General features: G+C 42.4%; 1 protein-coding gene across 1 annotated transcript in view; it reads left to right on the top strand.

Annotated features, from left to right (window-relative positions):
* Positions 1-5,237: 5,237 nt before the first annotated feature.
* The window catches only part of LOC144782353 (protein SSUH2 homolog), a 124,979-nt gene continuing 103,875 nt past the window's right edge, over positions 5,238-26,341 (top strand). Inside the window, exon 1 of the mRNA XM_078661671.1 lies at positions 5,238-5,376. Within this exon, the coding sequence (XP_078517797.1) occupies positions 5,354-5,376 (23 nt within the window). The 5' untranslated portion in view covers positions 5,238-5,353. The remainder of the gene's footprint in view (positions 5,377-26,341) is intronic.

Raw genomic sequence — 26,341 nt, 5'->3', positions numbered from 1 at the left:
TGCACGGTATTTAAAAGTGTGACATGTGAAACATTAATGTTACCCTGTCCCAGCTGTGACAAGGCCCAAAACACTATTTATTCCTGCGGAAGGCCTAGCTTTCCTATATAGAATACCATATTACAGATTAAAATGCCAATACAGTATATTGGGAATGGGACCGGCTAGAAAAATAATTAAACAACTATTTCTAAGAGTTATAAAAAAAATACAATTCAACTGTGATGTCAGAATTCCAATATATATTAAGGAAAAGTAACTTTTAAAAAGTTACCCTTTACCTGTCTGAACTATAGGAAGGCTAACAAGCATAAGTCTGTGCTAAGCTTGAATAGGTGTGAAATGGGTGTGAAATGCATTACCAGGAGCAAAGGCTGACCGGAATGAGCACAGAAGACTCCTCTTAGCTCAACACAGAATGCCCTCCTCTGGACAGTACAGTTTTACATCTTGCTTGACAGGTCTGTTGAGCCACATGTAACACTTGTGTGCACTTGGAAGCGAAAGAAAGGGGTGCCAAGGACGTTATTGACCCCCTGTCTGGTTGCTGAAGGACCCTGCTTTTGTCCTACCATACTTCTGTTTCTTGGTTTGTTGTGCATACAGTGCCTGTCTGAAACTGGATTTTGGTGTTAGATGAGGGAGGACACTGGGTTTACTATAGTGCACTTCACACTCATACCCGCAGCCAGGGTTGGATTGTGATTAAAAATCGGCCCGGGCACGCTAAAAAAAATGTTGCCCACATTTGCATGCTGCCTTTCGGCAAAACGATGCTTCAGCGAAACTTTATAGGATTAGTTTACACTGGTGAAACACACCTGAAAACAAGTGAGGCCACTTTTGCTCAGGTCCCCTGCCCCTGCTCAATATGCAGATATTAATGGGCCGGCCCCGCGTGAGAAAGGGAGTGACACCTCTGCTGTTGATAAAAGGGAGGTAATGGACTCCCATCTACCTCCAGAAAGGCCACTCAGGCACCCACTGGGCCGTTGGTGGCATCGAACAACTCAGAAACCGCCCAAATCGCCCCCCAGGCAGCTCAAAAAAGCAGCCCACAGCTGGAATTCGAATACCGGTTTCTCTGGCATTGCCCGAGTGCCTCCGTTACCAATCAATGCTGCCCGCAGCCTCAGAGCCCAAGTTTAGTGTGGCTAAAGACTTTTGTCATCCTGGAAATGCTCTGGTAAATGGCATTTTGGACCACTTTGCAGTAAGTAAACAGGACCTACTACAAATGTAGGTAGGTAAGGGCCTGGAAACGTTTACCCCATTGGTAAAGGAAGACCCAGGATTCCCTTCCACCCACTAGCTAATGCAAGGCATAAATGTGGCATCCCCAGGCATCCAGTTCAAGACAAATCAGAACAGGAATGGACTTGCTGTCTGTAACCTGAGAGGAGCACTGAAGGTCTAGACCTGCTCCTTCCTCGACCCAGGTCAAAGAAGTGGAAACTATGGCTGACCTGCTGTGTGGCTACAGGGAGACAAGAAGCTGCAAAAGGCCTTTTCTTTATAAGTACTCAGCTGAATAGTGGCAAATGGACCATAACTTGACCTCTGCCTCACACCCTATGAGCTTTAGGTGCCTGCGTGAAACTCTAAGGGCTTTAGAAGTGTACTCCTGTGGTTGGTTGGGACTTAGATGACTTAGGGCCCTATTTATATTTTGGCTGAGAGGAAAATGCAATGCAACGGCGATAGTGTTTCCTCACCGCCAACACAGTGGTCCACTCGCATAGGTTTAATCACGGAGGAGACTACGCCGTCTCTGCCATGATTGAACCCCTCCGACGGCCCTGCAGATTAAAGGCAAACCACTAATTCCACCCACCTAATTTAGATAAGTGAAATTAGAGGTAAGTTGTCACTGCCTGTCACTGTCAGGAAACCCTTGCGCTAAGGGGCGTTAAAAACTGTTTAATACTCCCTTTGTAATGGGAGAGGACTCCCATGGCGAGGGGAGCATTTTCTTTTTTATTTCCAAAAGAATATCCCACTTCAGGATTCATTTATTTTTTAAATAAAAAAGAAAACATTGTTGACAGAGTTGTGCACCCAACTGCTAAAAGCATTGACAGGAACCGCAGTTTATAGATTAGGCGGGCAGCATATTCATCAGGGGGACCGAGTAGTGTACTTCTTCACCCTGGTGAGAAATAGGCCGCCTCCCTAAATATTACTCCGGGCCAAAGTCAGATGGTAAAATCTTTGACCAGGAAAAAACTTAACTTTTCAACAGGAAAAAACAGCCCAACAGACAATACACCAGGCCCACAAACAGCCAGAAACCTGCCCCACACACTGGCCTTTCAGACCACCCTTCTGGCAGTGCCCCAATTGCCATATACACCAGCCCGACTCTCAAAGGGGTAGCCAGAAAATTAAACTACCCCCACTTGGAACCAAATCTTTATTGGCACCAAGCAAGCGAAGCAAGCAAGCTTCATCCTCTCTAGAAAAGATCCCTTCTCTCTTCCATCCAAGCCTCTATCCATTATTCTTTTTACCCTTCCATCTACCTGTTGATGTCCACCATTTCACCTTTGCATTCTGTCACCCATTAATTCTTTCATCCATAAACCAATCTTTCTCCATTCCATCCAGCCATTGGCCATTTCATCCATCCGTTCTCACATCCATCATCTATGCGAACATCAATACATACATACATTCACCCATATATACCTCATTTGACTTAGCCATCCATCAATTGATCCTTTTGTTCACCCAGCCTCTCAGATTTCCATTTACTTTTCCAGCCGTCCATACTTTCAGATTTCTATTTACTATGCCATCTATCCATTAATCAATTCTCTCAGATTTCCATTTACTCTGCCGTCCTTTCACCCACCCATTCATCCATTCCCTCAGATTTCCTTTTACTCTGCTGTCCTTTCACCCACTCACTCACCTATCCATCCATTCCCTGAGATTTCTGTTTACTCTGTAATCATTTCACCTGCCGATCCATCCTCTCAGATTTCCATTTACTTTGCCATCCATCTATACACTCAGATTTCCATTTCCCCTGCCATCCTTTCACGCACCCATCCATTGATTTATTGTCTTTTCCTATTTACTCTGCTGTACTTCCATGCATCCATCAATCCATCCTCTGAGCATTCCATTCACTCTACAATCCTTTCACCCACCCTTCAATCCATCCTCCTAGATTTTATTTACTCTGCTATCTTTTAATTCGACCACCCATCCATCCTCTCAAATTTCCATTTACACTTGCATAGTTTCACACATATCATCCATCCATTCTCTCACGTTTCCATTCACTCTTCCACCCTTTCACCGATCCATCCTTTCACCCATCCATCCATCCTCTTAGATCTCAATTTACTATGCCATCTTTTCACTCGCCTATCGATCCTGTCAAATTTCCATTTACTCTGCCATCCTTTAATCCACGCCAATATCCATCCTTCCACCCTCGCAGATTTCCATTTTCTTTGCCACCCATCCATGCTCTGAGTTTTTCATTCACTCTATCGTCCTTTCACTCAACCACCCATCCATCCTCTCAATTTTCCATTTACTCTGCCATGCTTTCACCACTACCCACCCATCCTCTCAGATTTCCTTTCATTCACCAGTATAATCATTGTCTCGCCAACTCATCCTTTCACCCACCCATCCTCTCACCCACCCATCCTCTCACCCATTCATCCATCTTTTTACCCACTCATCCCCATCCTTTCACCCACTCCTCCTTTCGCCAACCCATCCTTTCACCAACCCGTCCTTTCATCCTGCATCCTTTCACCCACTCATCGATCAATCCATCCTACTCATTCATCATTCCACCAACCCATCCTTTCACCCACTCACACATCCATACTTTCACCCACTCATGCACCCACCTGTTCATCCTTCTTCCCGTTTTCTATAAGGTTATCCTTCTTGTATTAATTATGAGCTTTTAGCTGCCAAGTCGCAGATAAACGAGGTCCGTAAAAAAACCTCACCACCCCTGTAGAAGCTAAAGCGGGGGTTCACGAACCCCTGCGACTCTGCGTGTAGGTAACGGCCCATGCAGGGTAAGAGCTGTAGGGCGGTGGGGCAGCAGGGGTTTCGACAGACAACGACGAGGGATTTTTTTTATTTATTTAATTTTTTTCATCCTGGTCGTCTGTCGAATCCCCCTCAATACTGCCCCCTACCGCTCTGCACGGGCCGCGCCTAAAAAAGAGCACTATGAAAACTACAATGTCAACCTAGGACCTTAACTTTAGATCACCATTTTAACACAGCAGACCACCGTGTTATCCTTCATGTTGACGTCATCACTTTTCCCTTCCTCTGTACTAAAAGTTTCGTTTTTACACAGCTTTTAACTTTAACTCTCACTAGGCTGTTTCGTTGTGTAGTGTTCAAAAGACTCGGGGGTAAAAAACGAAGAGGTAACATTAAGTAGCAGAATCTGATTTGCCTCTGTTTTACCCCTATTACATTTATTATACTAATTGATATGTTGCAGAGGCATATCGACCATTGAAGTAGCAGGTGCAGTAGCACCGGGGTAAAAAGACCCGAGGGGACCCATTCAACCCTGATAACTGCTGTATTTACTCCAACAGAATTCAGAGGGGCTATTTGCCTCGCTTGCACCGGGGGCTGGTGCTGGAAACCAGGGTTCGAGCCTCGGGGTCGCGTCCACATCCTGTGTTTCTGGGCAAATCACTTAATCTGCCCGTGCCTGAATGTGTAATGTAAATACGGTGCTCCAATACCTTCGGGTCGAGTTCCGCTATATAAAATATGCAAAAAAAATGATGCCATCCTTGCTAGGCTGCCGATACAAACCCTGCACACAAGGGGCCTTATTTATGAAGGCCTTGCGCCGCCGGTGCGCCACTTTTAAAATGGGAAAAAGTCACGCACCAGCGGCGCAAGGCCTTCATAAATAAGGCCCTAGCATTTTAAGCCTCGCACAATAAGTTTCGGTTTCAATTCTCCGTTCCCCATCAGGGTAATAAAGCTTTCTAGTTTGGGATGTTTCAAACATGCTGGGTCCATAAACCCACCGTGTTTATGGAGGTGCATAACTCTGCCTCCAATTGTACGTGTCGTTGTTAATAAACACGTTGTGGCGTTGTGTGGTGTCCTGTTGTGGCATGTTGACTGACGTGATACAACAGTGCGCCCTTAGCGTCACATTAACAATGGGATCATCTGTTTGACGCGAGACACAAAAAGTAACTGAAAGCAGGCACATATCGTCCATTCTTCTGTAGGCATGCCCTGTGTCTGAGAGGGCTGCGTGCCAGCCAGCATTTGTTTTTACCTCCTCCATCCATCTCATGCTAAAGTCGCTGATAGAAGTACAGACAGCACCAGAATGTTCTCTGGGTCGTCTCTCAGGTGAGCAACTCCTCTCCCTCGCCCTCAAGCGTGGAGCGCTTTTGAGGATAGCGCAATTTAAGAACTTTAATTAAACTAGGCGTTTTCGGATAATTGTAAGTGTTGACAAAGTTCGCGTTTGAGAGTTCTGGACAAAACTGGTGTGAAGTTCCGAGGCATCGGGTGTGGGCGGCCTGACGAGGCGTTCGAGGGCGCCACATGTGGTAGCGGGGCTCTGTGTTTTATTCATTGTAATGGCGGATTTAAGGGGGAAGAAAAGTGAGTTTTCTCTGCATGCATAAACTGGCCAATGAGCGTCTTTTGGCTGCAGACGGGACGGTGCTCAACCCTCCGGTAGCCTGGCACAGAGCAGTCAGACTTAACTCAGAGGCAATGTGTAAAGTATTGTGTGACAGTTCAAATATTAACACAGTGGAAACACACCAGAAACGGATCCCTCATCAGTTTAGAAAAATAGATTTATTTTTAGTTAATAAAACAAGATCAAAATGACAAAAATCTACTTACTAGAGCCAGAGATATGCAGGTTTAAAGATTTCAGTAGAAATAGCTCCAAAAGCACAAAGTGGCAACTGTGGATGCCTCATCGTGTCGGACAGCGGCAAAGTCACCGGGATGGAGTACGGCTGGCTACCAAGACCTACTTAGGCCTGCAGGCCGAAATACCATAAATCGTGGTTTGCGAAGTGTTGCGAGGAGCATAAGCGACGCGTCCTTTCTAGAAAGCGGCGAGGCTGTGATGCGAGATTCTGGCCCATTTTCGAGGATCCCATAGACGAGAGCTTGTAATTATTCAGTCAAAGGATCAACAAATAATGCTGGGTTTCGATCTTGTAACCCTCCAGGCAGTGCTGATGTTCCCAGTGGGAAATGACTCGCTGAAATAAGTGGCATCTTTTTGTAGTATCTTCCCCAGCCCTTGAGCATGCAAATAGTTTAGGGATAGAAGGCACCTGTGCCTATTTCCAATACAAAGATGTAATAGCAGGGAAGTATCAGCATTTAAGCTTATCCTGGAGGTTGGGCTCATGTTTGCAAATTGGGGAAGTTTTGATCTTGTAAAGACACACCATATAAGTGTTTTGCAAAGTATGGAAGTATGGAAGACTTCATGGATTTGAGCTTGTTGCATGCAATGCTTTTTTTAAATAACAGGTAAATCAACAGTAAAAACCGTCCAACAGACCAAATATTAGGCCCACAAGCAGCCAAAACCGTCCCACACACTGACCAATGAGACCAGCCCACTGGGCACAGCCTGATTGCCCTATAAGTCAGTACGACCCCGGGGATAGGTATTGTGTCACTTGGGCATGGTCTGAAAAAGTGGTGGAGTGAGTTTCCACTCTCATGTTCTCTGGATCTAGGTTGGTTCTAATTAATACACAATCTATCCTTAAATAGGTTTGAGAGAGCGCCATGTTATTTTGAAAATCGTAGGGGTGCACCATAATCCTGAGTAGTCAGCACGCAAATATTTAGAGGACCTTACTAAAGTAGATTAGTATAACCTATAGAGTGGTGTTCATTAATCATGGACTAATGTAGTGTTTTGGTTAGAAAATAATGTTTGTTTAATGTAGAGAAAAATAATCACATGTGGAATGTCGTATTACTAATGAAATGCTTCTGAAGTATAAACGTGCTTATTAATGAGTGAATTAACGTAGGCTTTAATATGAAGGATATTGCTTACATCAAAAGTAGTATTAATGCTTAAGAGTGAGAAATTGTAATGCCATGTCATGTTAGAAATGCATTCAACGTGCAAAGGCCTGGGATATGCTGAAGCCAGCAGAGGCCTAACTGAAATTTCTTCTGTTAGCCTGAGTCGAAAAGAAATGTTTTTTTCTCTTCGGGAAAGAAGCTGTCCCCAGCAAATATTAAATCGTAACTTCGAATGCTTACAGAGATGTTCCCATGTGTTTCAGCTTGCAGGTGCAAGGCCACAAGGCTCGTTAGGTAGAAGGGCTCATTGTTTAGGAGTTAGGATAGTAGGTGCGAGAGCAGAGGAGCTGCCAAAGAATTTGGGAGTGCAACATTCAGCGGAGAAGGTGCCTGGGACCCAAGGACACACCAACGGACGTTGATGGAAAGGTGCCATGCTGGAAAAGTCCGAAGATCTGTATCTGCCAGAGGGGCATACCTCTGGGCATGTTGACTGCTTTTGGGATTTTGTATTAGGGACAGCACCCGAGGGTGGAGAGAAGATTTTGTTAGGAAGTGGGCAGAGCAGGATGTAGGTAGTTGTAGAGAGAGTTTGGGGAATTTAGGGCAGAGTGGGGTGTAAGAAGCAGCATCTTAGAACGAGCTCGATAGTTAGACTATCTGCCTAAAGAAAGTGAGTGTACTTCTTTGGAAGTCTTCACTGCTGACACCTTTACTCTTACCTGAAGGGAATGTTATGTAGGGATGTCACTTTAGAGTAGTGTAGGGACAGTCTAATCATTTTTTTCTCTTTTGTAAATGAAGTCCAAATTTCAAGCGGGAACTGTTCTTAGTTGTCTAATGTTACTCGAGTTGACTTTGCTTTTTATTCTGAGTCGTCTGAGAATCCTGCGTAGAATTATGTTTGTATTAGTGCCAGTCTATTTTCTGAATCTCTTGCTGAGATGTTTGTATGTGCAACTATTTTTGGCTTTATAGTAAATCTTCAAAATTCCAGTTGTAGTCAGTGGTCCTTTGAGTTAATTTGGATTCGATTGTAAAACTGTTCAAAGTTATCGTAGTAGAATTCTTCCCTTTATGCTTTTAGAACAGGGAAAAAGATCCAGTCGACCTGGTTTGGGATTCTATAGATGAGTAATTAAATCTAGATGAAAATCCCAGCTTCCCCAGTTTCGATGTTTATGCATAAAAATGTGTGGTCCCTAGTGTCGTCGTCGGATTCTCTTCAGCTGTCCCAAATGTCTAGGTCCTTTAAGGGAGCTTTCAGTCTTTTTGAGAATTCTCTAGTTTGAGGATTAGCAAAGCCTGCTCGATCTGATTCTGGGTGTTATACTGAATTGAAGTAGAATACTGTCTCTCAGTCACTATTGTGCTCTGTGGCATCTGTACCCTCTTTACATTTTTTACCAATACAAAATGTAAGGCATACTATGAACATTGAACCTCTAAATCAATAGCAATTCAATATTCTAGACTAGTGATATTCACCACAGCCAAAGCTAAAGAGATGTATGCTTTAACTGGAGAGGGAAAAGTACAAGAACAGAAAACTGCTGTATAAAGAAAGTAATGCAAATATTTAAAAGTAATAAAAAGTAGAAGAACTTTGTTCCTTCTCATGTCAGTGTCTGTCTAGCTCCTAAAAAACGCACTGTGAGCTATTCAAAGGCATCCAATCTACAATAAGATCCCTATACCTGGGACGATTAATACATTTAACTGACATGAGTACACATCACTCAGGTTGTATTTTTTCAAGCATACCAGAGTAGACCCCCTGCTATATATCGCAGTGGGGTATGGATCCTCTAATGTCTTATTGTCCCCATAATCTACTGTTCCGAAAGGGTTACTAAGTTCTCAACTCAAATAATCACCAGAACAATGTCCAACAAATGTCTGCCTTCTTTTCTGGCAGTACATATATCCACACTCAACCACATGTGCACATAACTAAGAAAAATGTGTGGTGGAGAGGAAGGCACCTCACGGGCGAACAACCCTCGGGGATGTTGGCAGATGTTACCAACTCAATGCCCCTTTCTCATCATCGGTTGCCTTCCAATCCCAAAAGAAAACAAACTTGGTACAACACATAAAATGAAATGCGTGTAAAGGTGCTAAACAAAGAGTTTTACAACATTAACTCATAAAGGACAGAGTGACATAAAATCAACAGACACACCCACTCAATTACTTTATTCTTCGTTTTAGTGTGAACTGATGAATTAAAAAAGAGAGGTTGGTAGCTTAATGTCGCCTACCAGTACCTGATACCGACATGTTTCACTGCCCCAATAATTTCGGCAGATTCATCAGGGTATTCAACACTCGGTCACTGCACCAATTTTAGACCATCATTTCTGGACACTGTTGAGTTGAGACACAAATAAAAACCAGAGACACACCCTGTAGTCAATCTGAGTGATTAAGTTTCCACAATTGAGTAATGGTTACAAATATATTTATATTTATATTTATATAATTACCCCAGGCCAGCATGGGCATCTCATACCGGCCGACCGAATCACAATCCGATTCGTTTAAAAACGATTGAGATATCAATCTATGAGGAGTGAAAGAAATTTTTGAAAAAACCAGCATTTGTGAATAGGAATTCAAAAGCAGCACTCATTTCTATAGTTTGAGGACAAGGGGCCCGAGGCAACCATCACCAGGTGTTGCCCCGGAAATTAGCGGTAAAATTCTTGACTCTCACAACAAAATGCATAATATCGTCATGGTTTCGTTTACAATGCGTGAGGCGCGGGACACCCAAACGCAGTGCCCACCGCTTGACTTCTCGATTATTTTGGCCATAATTCGTTACGACGTCACTTAATGTGACTGCCTGACCAAAGCTCCCGCTCCATGCGTCCATCTACACCCCCACTCCTCACCGTACAATACGGAACCAGGACCATACATCATCCCAGGAACACCGGGCACTCACTGGCGTCTGTATTTAAAGCTTGCCGGCGAAGTCCGGTCACGTGTTAAGTCGCGCATGCGCACGGGGATATGTTCCTAGATAGAATGGTAGCGCCATATTGGAATGGTGCCGAGGAACGACTTCCTTGTTTACCAATTGGTTACACGTTTTCCCCTGGTGTCATCTTCCTCCTACAATGAGCCAAACTATTACTAAGTGTAAGATGTAACAAAATATATTATCTATATATCTTTTTTTATATATTTTTACAGGCAATCTGATTGCCAATAGATCCACATGCTGGCAGTCCAAGACTAGGTCATACCTTCTTGACGCCATCTTAGAGTGAGGTCGCTGGCCCAGAACCCTAATCGGAAGATTTAATGTGTGATGTGGGAAAATGTACTGTCTAATTATAGAACAGTCTGTATGCCAATGCAAAACTGGGCAATGAATGCACAGTGCCAAACATGGAGTCATTTTCCCGGAACACAAGCAGGGAAATGCAACCCTGACGGAAGTGTATTTGCATATATATTTACAACATATTTACAACATATTTACAACCAGTCAAACCAAAGCGACTTACCCACCCCATGTGTATGATTCAGATGTTATAATTCAAAACTCTGGGGTAGAGGGTATGGAATGACCACGACGCAGGGATTCACCTGTCAGCACTTATGGGTACACCGCTCTCTCTCTTAATTGTAAAGCCTGGTAAAATACCATGCAGGTTCATTCCAGACAGAGTACACCCGGCGGAGTACGGGAAGCACTCCACGGCCCTTAAACACAGTTGGCGGGGCAGCAAGGAGCACATACCTAAACTGAGTGGGGAAGAAAGGTTACTATCCTAACCTCTTCATGTAGCTGTATACCCCTTACAGGTCTATTTCACTCGATTCCACTCGATAATTTCGTTCAGGCCAACGCTGTCACTACGTTCTCTGTATATCCATCTTGCTTCCTTGCTAAGCAACGCTGTTTCCATGTTCTGTGGATTTCCTTTAATTACCTCTAGCACAGTCCATGTGAAATCATGTTTCTCTTTGTGGCAGTGTTGTACCAACTTGGTAGTCAGTTTACCCGCCCTGATCGTGCTAAGGTGTTCCTGAATGCGCACCTTGATTTTTCTCGTAGTTAACCCAATGTACGGGAGGCCACAGCAACAAAGCAGTCTATATATCACATTCGTGGTGTTACAGTTGCTAAAGTGGTTAAAGAACCACACCTTCCCTGTACTCAAGGTTACACTATTGCTCTTCTTAGTAAGGGGGCAAACTGAACATGTCCCACAGGGATAATGTCCCTTAGGTAGAGTGGTCAGATCTTTCTTTTGTGGTACTGGGGTGCGGGTGTGGACTAGTTTATCTTTAAGGTTAACTGCCCTCTTGAAAGCAAATCTGGGTGGTGGCATGTGGAAGTCTTTCGTGGATAGCAGATTCCAGTGTTTTCTGATGGACTGCCTGATTTTCGTTGCCATGGGGTCAAATGTCATAACCACCGGCAGGCAGTCTCTTCTCTCTTTATTTGTATGTTCCAGAAGGGCACTCCGAGGTGTATTCAGTGCCCTTTTTCTAGCGTTCTTAACAACTTTGCTAGGGTACCGAGTGTTGAATACCCTGATGAATCTGCCGAAATTATTGGGGCAGTGAAACATGTCGGTATCAGGTACTGGTAGGCGACATTAAGCTACCAACCTCTCTTTTTTAATTCATCAGTTCACACTAAAACGAAGAATAAAGTAATTGAGTGGGTGTGTCTGTTGATTTTATGTCACTCTGTCCTTTATGAGTTAATGTTGTAAAACTCTTTTTTTAGCACCTTTACACGCATTTCATTTTATGTGTTGTACCAAGTTTGTTTTCTTTTGGGATTGGAAGGCAACCGATGATGAGAAAGGGGCATTGAGTTGGTAACTGTTGTATCTTGATATATTCTTAATGACGCTGTAATGTTCCAAGTGTCACTCTGTGCTCACTGGATTCCAGAGTGTGGAATCCAGGGAGCAGTCCAAGGATAGACAGTTGCTGAGGAAGTTGTCCATGGATGCATCTGGGGTTGTTATGTACTGAATAAACTACTTTCCTACTTCAACCACTGTACTCCTAGTCTTTACAGTGGCCACGAGGACGGGATCCATTTAAAGTATCCAAAGAAGAGAATCAAATTGATGTGGAATTTCTCTTATGAAGACTAAAGAAGTGGAATTTCTCTTTTGAAGACTTTCTGCAACAACCCCAGATTGAGACTGAACATGGTATGAACTTTTAAAATTCCTGATAAATATATATACACAAAATGTTTTCCTTTCTACATCATTTTGAAATAGCGCTGATGCGTTAATGTCGCCTTCAAAGCTTTAAAACTTTAAATACGCTTCGTTGCGCTTTAAGGGAAATTTTGATCTGATACAAGTAACCTTCGTTTGATGAATATATGCCATTTCGTGTGAAACTACATCTTGGCATTCACTTATCTGTACCCATCTCGTGCTAAGGCAAAGCATCGTAACTGAACTTTTGTTCCTACCATTTAAAAAATGCCGTGTTGATCTCCGGACATCTCCGCGTCATAACGGGACCACATCGCCCGTCTCGGCTCTCTTCTTTGTGCTTCGACGCCTTGAGGCATCACGTCATCACGTTGGATACGCTATCCACGCACTGCGGCGGCCACCTTGAATCTCCATGGTGACTACCCAAAACATTTCATCGTCGGCTGTTTTCTCGTTTTCAGCATGAATTGGATGTAAACACGGCAGCGATTACAGAAAACTAATAAAAGCGGCAGCGATTACAGAAAACTAATAAAAGGCCAAATCTACATGCATAAAAAAAAAAAAAAAAAAACGAAGACAAAATTAAAGACAAATTATACACGCATCAAAAACGAAGGCAAAATTCATACATACAAATGAAAACAAAAACATTTTAACATCTAACATCAATGGAACTGTGGATGAAATAATATATACTTCAGCAACAATTGAACAGTAAGCTTTAATTGATGATACGCTGACAACGGTGGCTACATTATTTATTTTAATTCATTTTAATTTCTTTCATAACTTGTGATATATTTCAATTCTTGTATGAACATGGATGTTTCTTCTTCTGTGGTTGCTCCTCCTAAGTTTTTACAATGTCCTGGTCCTCCTGCTATGAATTGGGAAGATTGGTCAGAGTCTTTTGAGACCTATTTAGAAGCAATTGGTGGTGATGTATTTCTACCATCTAGAAAATTAGCCCTATTGAAACACAATTTGGGAGTTGAAGGCAGGAAAGTTTTAAAAACTTTACCTGTAAACAATCGTGTTGTTTCAACAGTTGCTGACAATGATCAGACTAGTGAAACTAGTGAAACAAGTTCGAATGATACATCTATTGATATATATTCTGAAGCTTTAAAAGCTTTAGAGGAAAACTATGGAAAGAAAACTAGTATTGTAGTTGAAAGACACACATTTTTCTCTAGAGCACAATTGCAAGGTGAAAATGTAAAGCAGTATGTAGCTTGTTTAAGAACTTTAGCTATCACTTGTAAATTTAAAGATTTACATGAAGAGATTATCAGAGATCAATTTATAAATAGAGTTAAAAATATAAAAATCCAAGAACGCTTGCTTGAGCTCAAAAATCCATCCTTGCAGAAAACACTTGATACTGCTAGAAAAATGGAAAACACTTCCCATTATGTTAAAGAATTGAGCTCTTTACCACAAAAAGACAAAGATGAATCTAGTAGTATTAATGCTTTGAGTAGTGGTTATAAAAAAACAGAGTTCAAAAATGATAACAAAAATATGAAAACTAATGTTTACAAAAACAAAAGCAGTTTTAATAAACGAATATGTTTTAGGTGTGGGAGCCAAAAACACACTGCGGAATTCATTAAATGTCCTGCTAGTAAAGTCACATGCATTAAATGCAAGAAAATAGGTCATTTTGCCAAATGGTGCAGAACGGGTGATAATAGCAATTGGAAGCGATCTGTTAATCTTGTAGAATCTCAGTTAGACAGTGATGATGATGAAAATGATAGCAATGAAAATGATATTGAAGTAACGGTACTGTATGATGATTCTGTAAATGATATTTCTGAAGACTACTGTCCTCCCAAATGTGAAGTGCTGATAAACCAAGTGTATATGTCGCTTTGGGCAGACTCTTGTTCGCCATATACTATCATTGATAAAAACATGTGGGAAAATGGTAACAAGTACACTTTAATATCATCAGACGTACGACCTAAAGGATATTGTGGAATAAAGTTACCTGTGATAGGTTATTTTGAAGCACAATTGACTTTTAAGGGTAGATCTTGTTCAACCAAAGTATATGTTGTCGAACAAGGTCGACCATTATTGAGTTGGAAAGATCTTAAAAAAATGGGATTGTTATTAAATCCCAATCATCCTGATCAAGTGGTGTTATATGAAGATTATTCTGAACAGGTATTATTAACTAATGGGGAATCTTCTTCCAAATGGGAATCTGTTTTTCCCCAATTGTTTAGCAAAGATTTAGGGTGCTTAGTCAAATTTGAGCATAAGATAATATTGAAAAAGGACAGCGTACCTGCAGTACATAAGGTAAGAAATGTACCATTTGCCTTAAGAGATCCTTTAAAAGAAGAATTGAATAGATTGTGTGATGCTAAAGTCATAGAACCTATTGAGGCCTCAGATTGGCTTAGTCCCGTTGTTTTGGCCCGCAAACCCAATGGCAAAATTAGGATGTGTGTGGACCTGAGAGATTTAAATAAAAATATTTGGGTTGATCGACATCCTCTACCACATATTAATGAGATGATATCCAGTATTAAAGATGCTATGTATTTCTCGTCAATTGACTTATCGAATGCATATCACCAAATCAAATTACATGCAGAATCCAGGCATTTAACGTCTTTCATTACGCCTGAAGGTGCCTTTCAATATCTCAGAATGCCATTTGGGTTGGCATCTGCATCTTCTGTATTTCAGAGAGTCATGTGTAGTATTTTAAAGGATGAACCGAATGTAAGAATATTTCAGGATGATGTTCTTATTTGGGGCAAAGATGCATGTTCTCATGACAAAGCAGTACACAGTGTTCTGCAGAAACTACAACATGCCGGTTTGACTGTATGTGGTGAAAAATGCAAGTTTGGAGTGAAAGAAATAGATTATCTAGGACATACAATTTCCAATGAAGGTGTTAAACCTAAGATAAAATTATTAGATGCCATTGAAAAAGCACCTCATCCTATCAATAAGGACCAATTACGGTCATTTTTGGGACTTGCAGAGTACTATTCTAAATTTGTCCCACATTTTGCTGATAAGGTGTATACTTTAAGGGTGTTGATGAAAAAAGGTACTTCTTTTGTATGGTCCACATCATGTCAACAAGCATTTGACAATATCAAAAAAGACATCACTAAAGCAGTCACTCTTAAGCCGTATGATCCAAATCACACTTCCATAATTGTTGTGGATTCTAGTGCATACGGTTTAGGCGCTGTTCTGATGCAAAAGCACAGTGGAGTTGAACGCATTATAGCTTTTGCATCTCGTACACTGAGAGGTGCTGAACCCTCGTATTCTGTAATTGAAAAAGAAGCGCTGGCATGTTGGTGGGGTGTAGACCATTTTAAAACTTTCATTTGGGGAACTGCATTTGAATTGAGAACAGATCACAGACCTCTTATTGACATTTTTACCACAAAGGGTGCCTCAAGGGCTACGCCTAGAATAGCTAAGTGGTTATACAGGTTACAGGGATACAATTATCAAATTAACTATGTTCCTGGTCACAGGAATATCAATGCAGACTGTTTATCACGTCTTCCTTTACCCAGTGACAAGGATCATGCAGTTGAAGATAATGATGAATGGTTAGTAGCCAATATTGAAGAATCGTGCAACAATGCATTTAGTAAACAAGAATGGGTTCAAGCTGTGGCTGATGACACTGTGTTGCAACAAATTATCAATAATCTTCATCTTGGTGTTGATTTATCAACTTTGGATAAGTCCGTTCTAGCTGATTATAAAATGATTTGGCATGAGTTATCTTTTAATGATGGCATACTTAGGAGAGGCGACAGATTGGTAGTACCTTTAACACTACGAGACAAAATGTTGTGTTTGTTACATGAAGGTCATAGTGGAATGACTAGCATGAAAAGGAGAGCTAGGAATGATTTTTGATGGGTCGGTATGGATAAAGACATAGATAGATGTGTTCGGAATTGTTTAGCCTGCATGTGCAGTGATAAATCTCACAAATCTCAAGAAACCACTATTTCTGCAACCGTTTTTCCGGATGGACCTTGGGACAAAGTCGCCATCGATATTTGTGGTCCATTTCATGTTAAAGGTATTGAAAATAAGTTTGCAGTTGTTTTAATGGATTTTCACTCCAAGTGGCCTGAAGTAGCTTTTGTAAAGGATATTAAGGCTTCCAATGTAATTGAATTTTGTGAGGAAATTTTTCGTAGAGAGGGTTATCCGAGCATGATCTTATCGGATAATGGTCCAAAGTTTATAGCTGAAGAATTCTCTGTTTATTTAAACCAAGTTGGTGTAAAACACATTACCACCTCTGTATATAATCCAAGAGAAAATGGTTTAGTAGAAAGGTTCAACCGTGTGTTGAAAGAATGCATTCAACTCGCCAACAATAATGATGAAAATTGCAAAAATGCTGTTAAAGAAATGTTATGGTGTTATAGAAATACTCCTCATACGGCTACAGGAAAGTCTCCCTTTTCCCTGTTAAAAGGGCGTGTGGCTGGATCTAAGGTCAAACCAAAATGGATGTCAAGAGATCTTACAGAAAGAATTGATAGTAAAAAATTATTGAATAAAGTGCAACAATATCAAAACAAATATGTACAAGATCACAATGTCAAAATTAATCGTAATATCAGAGCATTTAAAGTGGGTGATTGGGTACGCTCACACCTAATGGGGAATCGAAAACCTGGATCTTCCAAGTGGTCTAAACCCAAACAAATCATTTATGTATGTGGAAATAAAGTGAAATTGGATGATGGAAAGCAATGGAATATAAGAAGTATAACGAAATGTAATGATCTGGAATGCAAACAAATTGATGGTCAAAAAAATGGTCCTTCGAAAACATTTGCTGCAAAGAGAGATGATGTGCCTATTTCTGCATCTCTTTCAGCTAGGCCCAAATGCAGACCATTGTGGATGAAGGATTACATATGTTCGTAATTTAAGTGCACCATAAGTGCGTTCGTAATTTAAGTGCACCATAAGTGCATACAAGGGAAATGTAAGTTTGTATCACACTATATTTATTGTTCTTTTAATTTTTAATCACATGTTTATATATTTTTATTTTGTATTTTTATAGGAAGGGAGATATGTTGTATCTTGATATATTCTTAATGACGCTGTAATGTTCCAAGTGTCACTCTGTGCTCACTGGATTCCAGAGTGTGGAATCCAGGGAGCAGTCCAAGGATAGACAGTTGCTGAGGAAGTTGTCCATGGATGCATCTGGGGTTGTTATGTACTGAATAAACTACTTTCCTACTCCAACCACTGTACTCCTAGTCTTTACAGTAACATCTGCCAACATCCCCGAGGGTTGTTCGCCCGTGAGGTGCCTTCCTCTCCACCACACATTTTTCTTAGTTATGTGCACATGTGGTTGAGTGTGGATATATGTACTGCCAGAAAAGAAGGCAGACATTTGTTGGACATTGTTCTGGAGATTGTTTGAGTTGAGAACTTAGTAACCCTTTCGGAACAGTAGATTATGGGGACAATAAGACATTAGAGGATCCATACCCCACTGCGATATATAGCAGGGGGTCTACTCTGGTATGCTTGAAAAAATACAACCTGAGTGATGTGTACTCATGTCAGTTAAATGTATTAATCGTCCCAGGTATAGGGATCTTATTGTAGATTGATTGCTTAGAGTGGAGGGCGATCCCTTACATACCTTTCCGTTCCCTCTTGGCTCCTTTTTGTTATTATATGTGTTGGACGGCGGCTCAGCCGTGAGAGCCTTTGTTTTTCTAAAAAACAAACTTTTTATCTAAAGAGACTTGCCCATGAGACAATCAGTATCACAGTCCTTGTGGCTTTTCTGTTTCCCTCTATTGAGTTTTGGTTACTTGTATTAAGTATTACCTCGTAACACTCCTAGATGTAGGAAATTTTCTTACCCCTAGCTGTAGGAAATCGTATTTTTTAGCCCCCTTAGGCATTTGACGGTGTCGGTACAAATGGATAAGAACTGCCTGGCCTTCTCGGAAGAGCAGATCTCGGCGATTCTGTCGGGACCTTCCTTGATGCCAGGGGCTCCTCTACGGGGATCCGTCTCTGTGAGAGAAGAGTGGGAAAAATTATCCACGTTAAAGAAAAAACAGATTCGAATAGCGTTGCATGGTGCATTGATGACAGAGTACTACACGGCGGGGGTAGCACCACCTAGTCTCATAGTCAGGATTGAGCCACTCATTTTTCTGGATGACGAAAAATTCCGCACTGATTGGAGCTTTATCGCCAATAAGTGTACCAGGGATTGGCTCATCCTGATCATTAGCACTGCACAGCGACTGAGCGAGGAGCTCTTGAAGGAGATCCTTGATTTGGAAGACAAGATCTCAAAAGACACTACCTTGGTGGACAGCAAGGAGCACTTGCAAAAAATCCAGGACGATCTGGTTGAGTATAAAAACTACATGGGCAACCAGAAGATAAAAGGTCTGACAAAGAACTTAGAAAGATATACTCACGAGTGGGCATTCCCGTATGTAAAGGAAGAATACTACCAAAAAGCACCCGCCCAGCCGAACACTACTAGCAGATATAGAGGTAGGGGAGGGAAACAACAGCAGAGACGTACACCCAACAACTGGACGTTTGATAACACCTCTAGTGAAGAAGAGGAGGAACCCCAGCAAAACAGTAGGGTACGGTTCAATCAGCAAAATCGTCAGACCGAAGATTTGGGTGCACTACTACGTGCTTTTTTAGAGCAGCGCCAGAGATCCAACCACAACAGGGGGAGGGGTGCCACAGGGCGTGGCCGAGGGAGAGGCAATTCAACACCCCAATGGCAGACATTCTCACCCAGAGTGACCCGCAGTCGGGGACGAACGGACAACTAAATGAGAGCATTGTAGTTAACCTATCAAATCACATTCTAACACCTAGTGAAGATAGAGTACTCAATAAAGGGTTGGGGTTTGTCCCCACGCCGAGACATGACGCGTTTAAATGCCGCGTGGAATTTCACGAAACAATGAGAAAAATTAAACTCAAGAAATTCTTCGCCCAAAAAGAGAATGAGCAAGACATCAATTCATTTCGAGGTACTAATCTGAAGAAACCGTCCACCTTCTGTCCTGTTGGATCCGCCGTTGGCCATGAAGTGTCTGTTTTTGAAGAAAAAGTGCTCAATGACATTGAGAATTTTGAAAAATCCCAGGAACGCTCTAATTACTCTAACATGACGAGAGAGGATTGGGAGGCAGTGAGAGGTTTAGAAAAAAACCTCTCTTTGACAATTAAGTCAGCGGATAAAGGGGGTGCGGTAGTGGTGCTCAATACTCAGGATTATGAGACAGAGGTGCTCCGCTTGTTGAATGTCCGCACCAACTACAAACCCCTTAGAAAAGATCCGGTGGACGAACTGCTCCAAACCATACGAGAAATGGTCACCAAAGCCAAAACCAATAAATGGATCTCGGTTAAAGAAGCGGAGTTCCTGGTGAATAACACCCCCAGGACTCCTGCTTTCTACATCTTACCGAAGATTCATAAACCCACCCGCCCTCCGCCCGGCAGACCCATCGTGTCGGGGATACAATCTGTGTTGGAGCCCCTTTCACAGTATGCGGATTACTTTCTCCGGGAGTCGGTGGTTAACCAACGGTCCTTCATTAAGGACACCACCGACGTGTTGAACATCCTGGAAAAGACCCCGTATGACTCAAGCACTCAGTTCCTCGTGACCATCGATATTGAGTCCTTGTACACGAGCATCCCCCAGGACGCAACGCTGGTGGCAGCAGCACGCGCACTGGGGGACCTCGAGTGGCCTTATGATGTTCCCCAATCATTCGACATGGAATGCGTTGAGCTCGCACTAACAAGGAACTACTTTGGATACAAGGACCAAATCTACCTGCAAACCTCTGGAACATCTATGGGGGCCACAATGGCCCCCAGTTTGGCATGTATTTATGTGGGCAGATTTGAGGAGCACATCGTCTATCCTGATACCAACCCCTTCCAGCGGCATATTTGCCTCTGGAAGAGATATATAGACGATGTGCTCTGCATCTGGGCAGGCACCGAAGAATCTCTAGGGGAGTTCTTGACATGGCTCAACTCGCAAGACGAGAGTCTGAAGTTCACATGGACCTATAGCCGCACCAGTGCTATTTATTTGGACCTTGACATTGAGTCAGGCTTGGATGGTGGCCTGAATACCAGGGTACACCAAAAGCCCACTGACAGGAATTCACTCCTGTTGTATAATTCGTACCACCCTAGAGCCCTCCGCGACAACCTTCCAGTGGGCCAATTCCTGAGATACAGGAGGAATTGCTCCAGTACCGGGGGTTTTCTGGAGCAAGCACGTGACCTGACAAAAAAACTTGTGCAGCGCAGGTACCCTAGCAAAGTTGTTAAGAACGCTAGAAAAAGGGCACTGAATACACCTCGGAGTGCCCTTCTGGAACATACAAATAAAGAGAGAAGAGACTGCCTGCCGGTGGTTATGACATTTGACCCCATGGCAACGAAAATCAAGCAGTCCATCAGAAAACACTGGAATCTGCTATCCACGAAAGACTTCCACATGCCACCACCCAGATTTGCTTTCAAGAGGGCAGTTAACCTTAAAGATAAACTAGTCCACACCCGCACCCCAGTACCACAAAAGAAAGATCTGACCACTCTACCTAAGGGACATTATCCCTGTGGGACATGTTCAGTTTGCCCCCTTACTAAGAAGAGCAATAGTGTAACCTTGAGTACAGGGAAGGTGTGGTTCTTTAACCACTTTAGCAACTGTAACACCACGAATGTGATATATAGACTGCTTTGTTGCTGTGGCCTCCAGTACATTGGGTTAACTACGAGAAAAATCAAGGTGCGCATTCAGGAACACCTTAGCACGATCAGGGCGGGTAAACTGACTACCAAGTTGGTACAACACTGCCACAAAGAGAAACATGATTTCACATGGACTGTGCTAGAGGTAATTAAAGGAAATCCACAGAACATGGAAACAGCGTTGCTTAGCAAGGAAGCAAGATGGATATACAGAGAACGTAGTGACAGCGTTGGCCTGAACGAAATTATCGAGTGGAATCGAGTGAAATAGACCTGTAAGGGGTATACAGCTACATGAAGAGGTTAGGATAGTAACCTTTCTTCCCTACTCAGTTTAGGTATGTGCTCCTTGCTGCCCCGCCAACTGTGTTTAAGGGCCGTGGAGTGCTTCCCGTACTCCGCCGGGTGTACTCTGTCTGGAATGAACCTGCATGGTATTTTACCAGGCTTTACAATTAAGAGAGAGAGCGGTGTACCCATAAGTGCTGACAGGTGAATCCCGGCGTCGTGGTCATTCCATACCCTCTACCCCAGAGTTTTGAATTATAACATCTGAATCATACACATGGGGTGGGTACGTCGCTTTGGTTTGACTGGTTGTAAATATGTTGTAAATATGTTGTAAATATATATGCAAATACACTTCCGTCAGGGTTGCATTTCCCTGCTTGTGTTCCGGGCAAATTACTCCATGTTTGGCACTGTGCATTCATTGCCCAGTTTTGCATTGGCATACAGACTGTTCTATAATTAGACAGTACATTTTCCCACATCACACATTAAATCTTCCGATTAGGGTTCTGGGCCAGCGACCTCACTCTAAGATGGCGTCAAGAAGGTATGACCTAGTCTTGGACTGCCAGCATGTGGATCTATTGGCAATCAGATTGCCTGTAAAAATATATAAAAAAAAGATATATAGATAATATATTTTGTTACATCTTACACTTAGTAATAGTTTGGCTCATTGTAGGAGGAAGATGACACCAGGGGAAAACGTGTAACCAATTGGTAAACAAGGAAGTCGTTCCTCGGCACCATTCCAATATGGCGCTACCGTTCTATCTAGGAACATATCCCTGTGCGCATGCGCGACTTAACACGTGACCGGACTTCGCCGGCAAGCTTTAAATACAGACGCCAGTGAGTGCCCGGTGTTCCTGGGATGATGTATGGTCCTGGTTCCGTATTGTACGGTGAGGAGTGGGGGTGTAGATGGACGCATGGAGCGGGAGCTTTGGTCAGGCAGTCACATTAAGTGACGTCGTAACGAATTATGGCCAAAATAATCGAGAAGTCAAGCGGTGGGCACTGCGTTTGGGTGTCCCGCCCCTCACGCATTGTAAACAAAACCATGACGATATTATGCATTTTGTTGTGAGAGTCAAGAATTTTACCGCTAATTTCCGGGGCAACACCTGGTGATGGTTGCCTCGGGCCCCTTGTCCTCAAACTATAGAAATGAGTGCTGCTTTTGAATTCCTATTCACACATGCTGGTTTTTTCAAAAATTTCTTTCACTCCTCATAGATTGATATCTCAATCGTTTTTAAACGAATCGGATTGTGATTCGGTCAGCCGGTATGAGATGCCCATGCTGGCCTGGGGTAATTATATAAATATAAATATAAATATATTTGTAACCATTACTCAATTGTGGAAACTTAATCACTCAGATTGACTACAGGGTGTGTCTCTGGTTTTTATTTGTGTCTCAACTCAACAGTGTCCAGAAATGATGGTCTAAAATTGGTGCAGTGACCGAGTGTTGAATACCCTCATGAATCTACCGAAATTATTGGGGCAGTGAAACATGTCGGTATCAGGTACTGGTAGGCGACATTAAGCTACCAACCTCTCTTTTTTAATTCATCAGTTCACACTAAAACGAAGAATAAAGTAATTGAGTGGGTGTGTCTGTTGATTTTATGTCACTCTGTCCTTTATGAGTTAATGTTGTAAAACTCTTTGTTTAGCACCTTTACACGCATTTCATTTTATGTGTTGTACCAAGTTTGTTTTCTTTTGGGATTGGAAGGCAACCGATGATGAGAAAGGGGCATTGAGTTGGTAACATCTGCCAACATCCCCGAGGGTTGTTCGCCCGTGAGGTGCCTTCCTCTCCACCACACATTTTTCTTAGTTATGTGCACATGTGGTTGAGTGTGGATATATATACTGCCAGAAAAGAAGGCAAACATTTGTTGGACATTGTTCTGGAGATTGTTTGAGTTGAGAACTTAGTAACCCTTTCGGAACAGTAGATTATGGGGACAATAAGACATTAGAGGATCCATACCCCACTGCGATATATAGCAGGGGGTCTACTCTGGTATGCTTGAAAAAATACAACCTGAGTGATGTGTACTCATGTCAGTTAAATGTATTAATCGTCCCAGGTATAGGGATCTTATTGTAGATTGGATGCCTTTGAATAGCTCACAGTGCGTTTTTTAGGAGCTAGACAGACACTGACATGAGAAGGAACAAAGTTCTTCTACTTTTTATTACTTTTAAATACTTGCATTACTTTCTTTATACAGCAGTTTTCTGTTCTTGTACTTTTCCCTCTCCAGTTAATCGTCCCAGGTATAGGGATCTTATTGTAGATTGATTGCTTAGAGTGGAGGGCGATCCCATACATACCTTTCCGTTCCCTCTTGGCTCCTTTTTGTTATTATATAGCTATTCAAAGGCATCTGTGTATTCCAGAGGTTTTAGGTCCAGCTACTAAAACTTGCTGAAACGCACATCTTGCTTGCCTGTCCACACAGCATGTAGGATCCGCATTATTGACAGGGCTTTGCCTATATGGAACTTACCACTGCAATGTTTATTGCAAAATCAGTAAAAAAATATTGATGCAAAGTCATCCAGAAGCCTTTGACCTGCACAAAAGTACACATTTTATCTAACATATCTAAAAAGTATGTATGTCGTCTGAGTCGATTCCAAAATGAATGTGTTGTCAAATCTTTCAAACCCTTACCCAAGACACTGGATTCTTCTCAAATTTTTAGCTTGCCCCAACAAATAATGTTCCTGTTATATTCCTAACTTGGATTACATCACTTGCAGACTGATCCATCATAATTGAATAGCCCTGCCTAGCCCAGACCTAGTTGCTTTAGCAGTTACCACCCAAGAGCATCCATACCTTTAATGTGCGTCTTGGTCAGACCTATACATATACCTGCTTGCTAGCAAGGAGAATGTTAGTTGATGCACAGCTAAAATTCAAGATTGCTGCCAGTCCACTAGTAACATAAGAAATAAGGGCTTTAACAGACCAAGGGACTAATGTAGACTTTGTCGGATTGGGGCACCTGTCAAAAAGTGGAGGATGTCCCGTCTGCCATACTTAGGAACCCATTGACATGAATGCACTTGTAATATGTTAGACAGGACATTTGACACTTTTGGTGGATGTTCCACATCAGCCGAACTCTAAATGAGGCCCCTAGATTGTTCGAATACTGTTGGAGTGATGCTAGGTTGAAATGCGATCGTGGAAGGCTTTGGTGGATTGGAGTGGCACTAGCAAGTGGTAGGAGAGAAGCAAGACTACAATGTCACTGGATGGACTAAACCCAAGGCATGAAAGTAATCAAGTGCAATGGCTAAATTAGCATTAGGAGACTTGTAAGACTTGAATATCATAGCTGATTCGGTGAGTTGCTTTCATTGTGCACCATCACAAGCAACCTACCACGAGTTCTGCTTGAGTGTAAATGAGATGCTGCAAATTAACAGCCTCTGAGCTTTGCCTCTGAGAATCTTTAATCGGATCAAAGAGGATGAAATGTGTTGGACTTAGCAGCATTTACTGTATCTTAGGAGGAGTTGTACTGTAAGGTACTGTGCATCCTTAATGCACCTCGGTAATGTTGGGTCTGCGCTTGCACTGGACAGGGTGGAACCTAAAGGGCAGGACCAGCTTCTTCTCTTTGTTCAGAATAAAGTCACAGCGCTGTCGAGAGGCTGCAGGAACCACTTTTGCCAAGACTCACCCATACCTGCAACTGGATCTCCTTACAGCTGTTATCTACTGGTTAATAAAATTGCATCTTGTTTAACTGCATCTTATGTCTGTGGCAATGTTATTAGACCTGCAAAGAAGTGAGCGTTCAGGAACAGTTTAAAGCAAAACAAACATTTTGGAAAGGTGGCAAAAACCGCCACTGATGCATCGATGCTGACGACACACAACTCATACTTTCCTTCTCAGATATGACCCCCAACACAAGAAAAAAGTTCACCGCCTGAATGACTGAAGTTGCTAACTGGATGAAGGCCAACTGTCACAAACTCCTGCTGACGAGACAGAAGTAGTGATCTTGGGAAAGAACACCTCACCATGAGACTCCAACTGGTGGTCAGTCAAACCCGAATCAACACCTATCACCTACGCCAACCTCATAAGTCAACACTATTTCTGCATCCTGCTTCCACACCCTGAAGATACTGAGGAAGATCTTCGAATGGCTCCCAAGCAGAACCAGAAAAACTGTCACTCACGCCATAGTCACCAGCAAGATTGATTTCAGCCACACCCTCTATGCCAGGGTCACCAAGCTCCTCACTAGGAAACTACAAGCCATACCTCAGCAGCTAGACTCATCCTCAACATTCCATGCAGAACTCGCATCACACTACACTTCAGGGAGTTCCACTGGCTCCTGACACACACATATGCTAATTCCAAACTCCTGATACACACAGGTCAATACCTCTGTCCTATTGCTATAAGATAGTTATTTGTTCAAACTATCAGCTCACGTTTTTAATCTTGACACTAGGATAACCTTCATTAAAAAAAAAATCCGTGTGTCCCTGTAGTCATTTTTAATCTTCACATTTTCCTTTTGCACTGCAAATTATCAGCACCACTGACTGAGATCACACTTTGGTTGGGCCGATCATCAGTCTTGAATTAAGTGAAGTTGAGTTCCCCCTAGTTAGGGGTGGACTGCACTGTGTTCATGTGACCGTTTCCAGATGGCGATGCTCCGCCAGTGTGGTGGGCTGATGGGATTCATCTCAATACAGTGAGGCTGAATTTGTATTGCTCTTAGTTTCTACGATTTTCTATCTAAGTTTTTTGTCTCTGTACGGTTTGACCGGTAGTCTCCTCTTTTGTTGTTTTTGACTACTCAACTTAAGCCCACTTCTTGAACAGTCTCATCCCTTTCCAGAAACCACCCAAACACCTCCATTATGTAGAATTCCTACTTGCACACTTCCCACACATTCACAGAACCAGATCA

The sequence above is a fragment of the Lissotriton helveticus genome, chromosome 9 (assembly GCF_964261635.1).
Source record: "Lissotriton helveticus chromosome 9, aLisHel1.1, whole genome shotgun sequence".
Taxonomy (NCBI): Eukaryota; Metazoa; Chordata; class Amphibia; order Caudata; family Salamandridae; genus Lissotriton; species Lissotriton helveticus.
The sequence above is the reverse complement of the archived record's forward strand: the minus strand, read 5'-3'. Positions and strand labels throughout refer to the sequence as shown.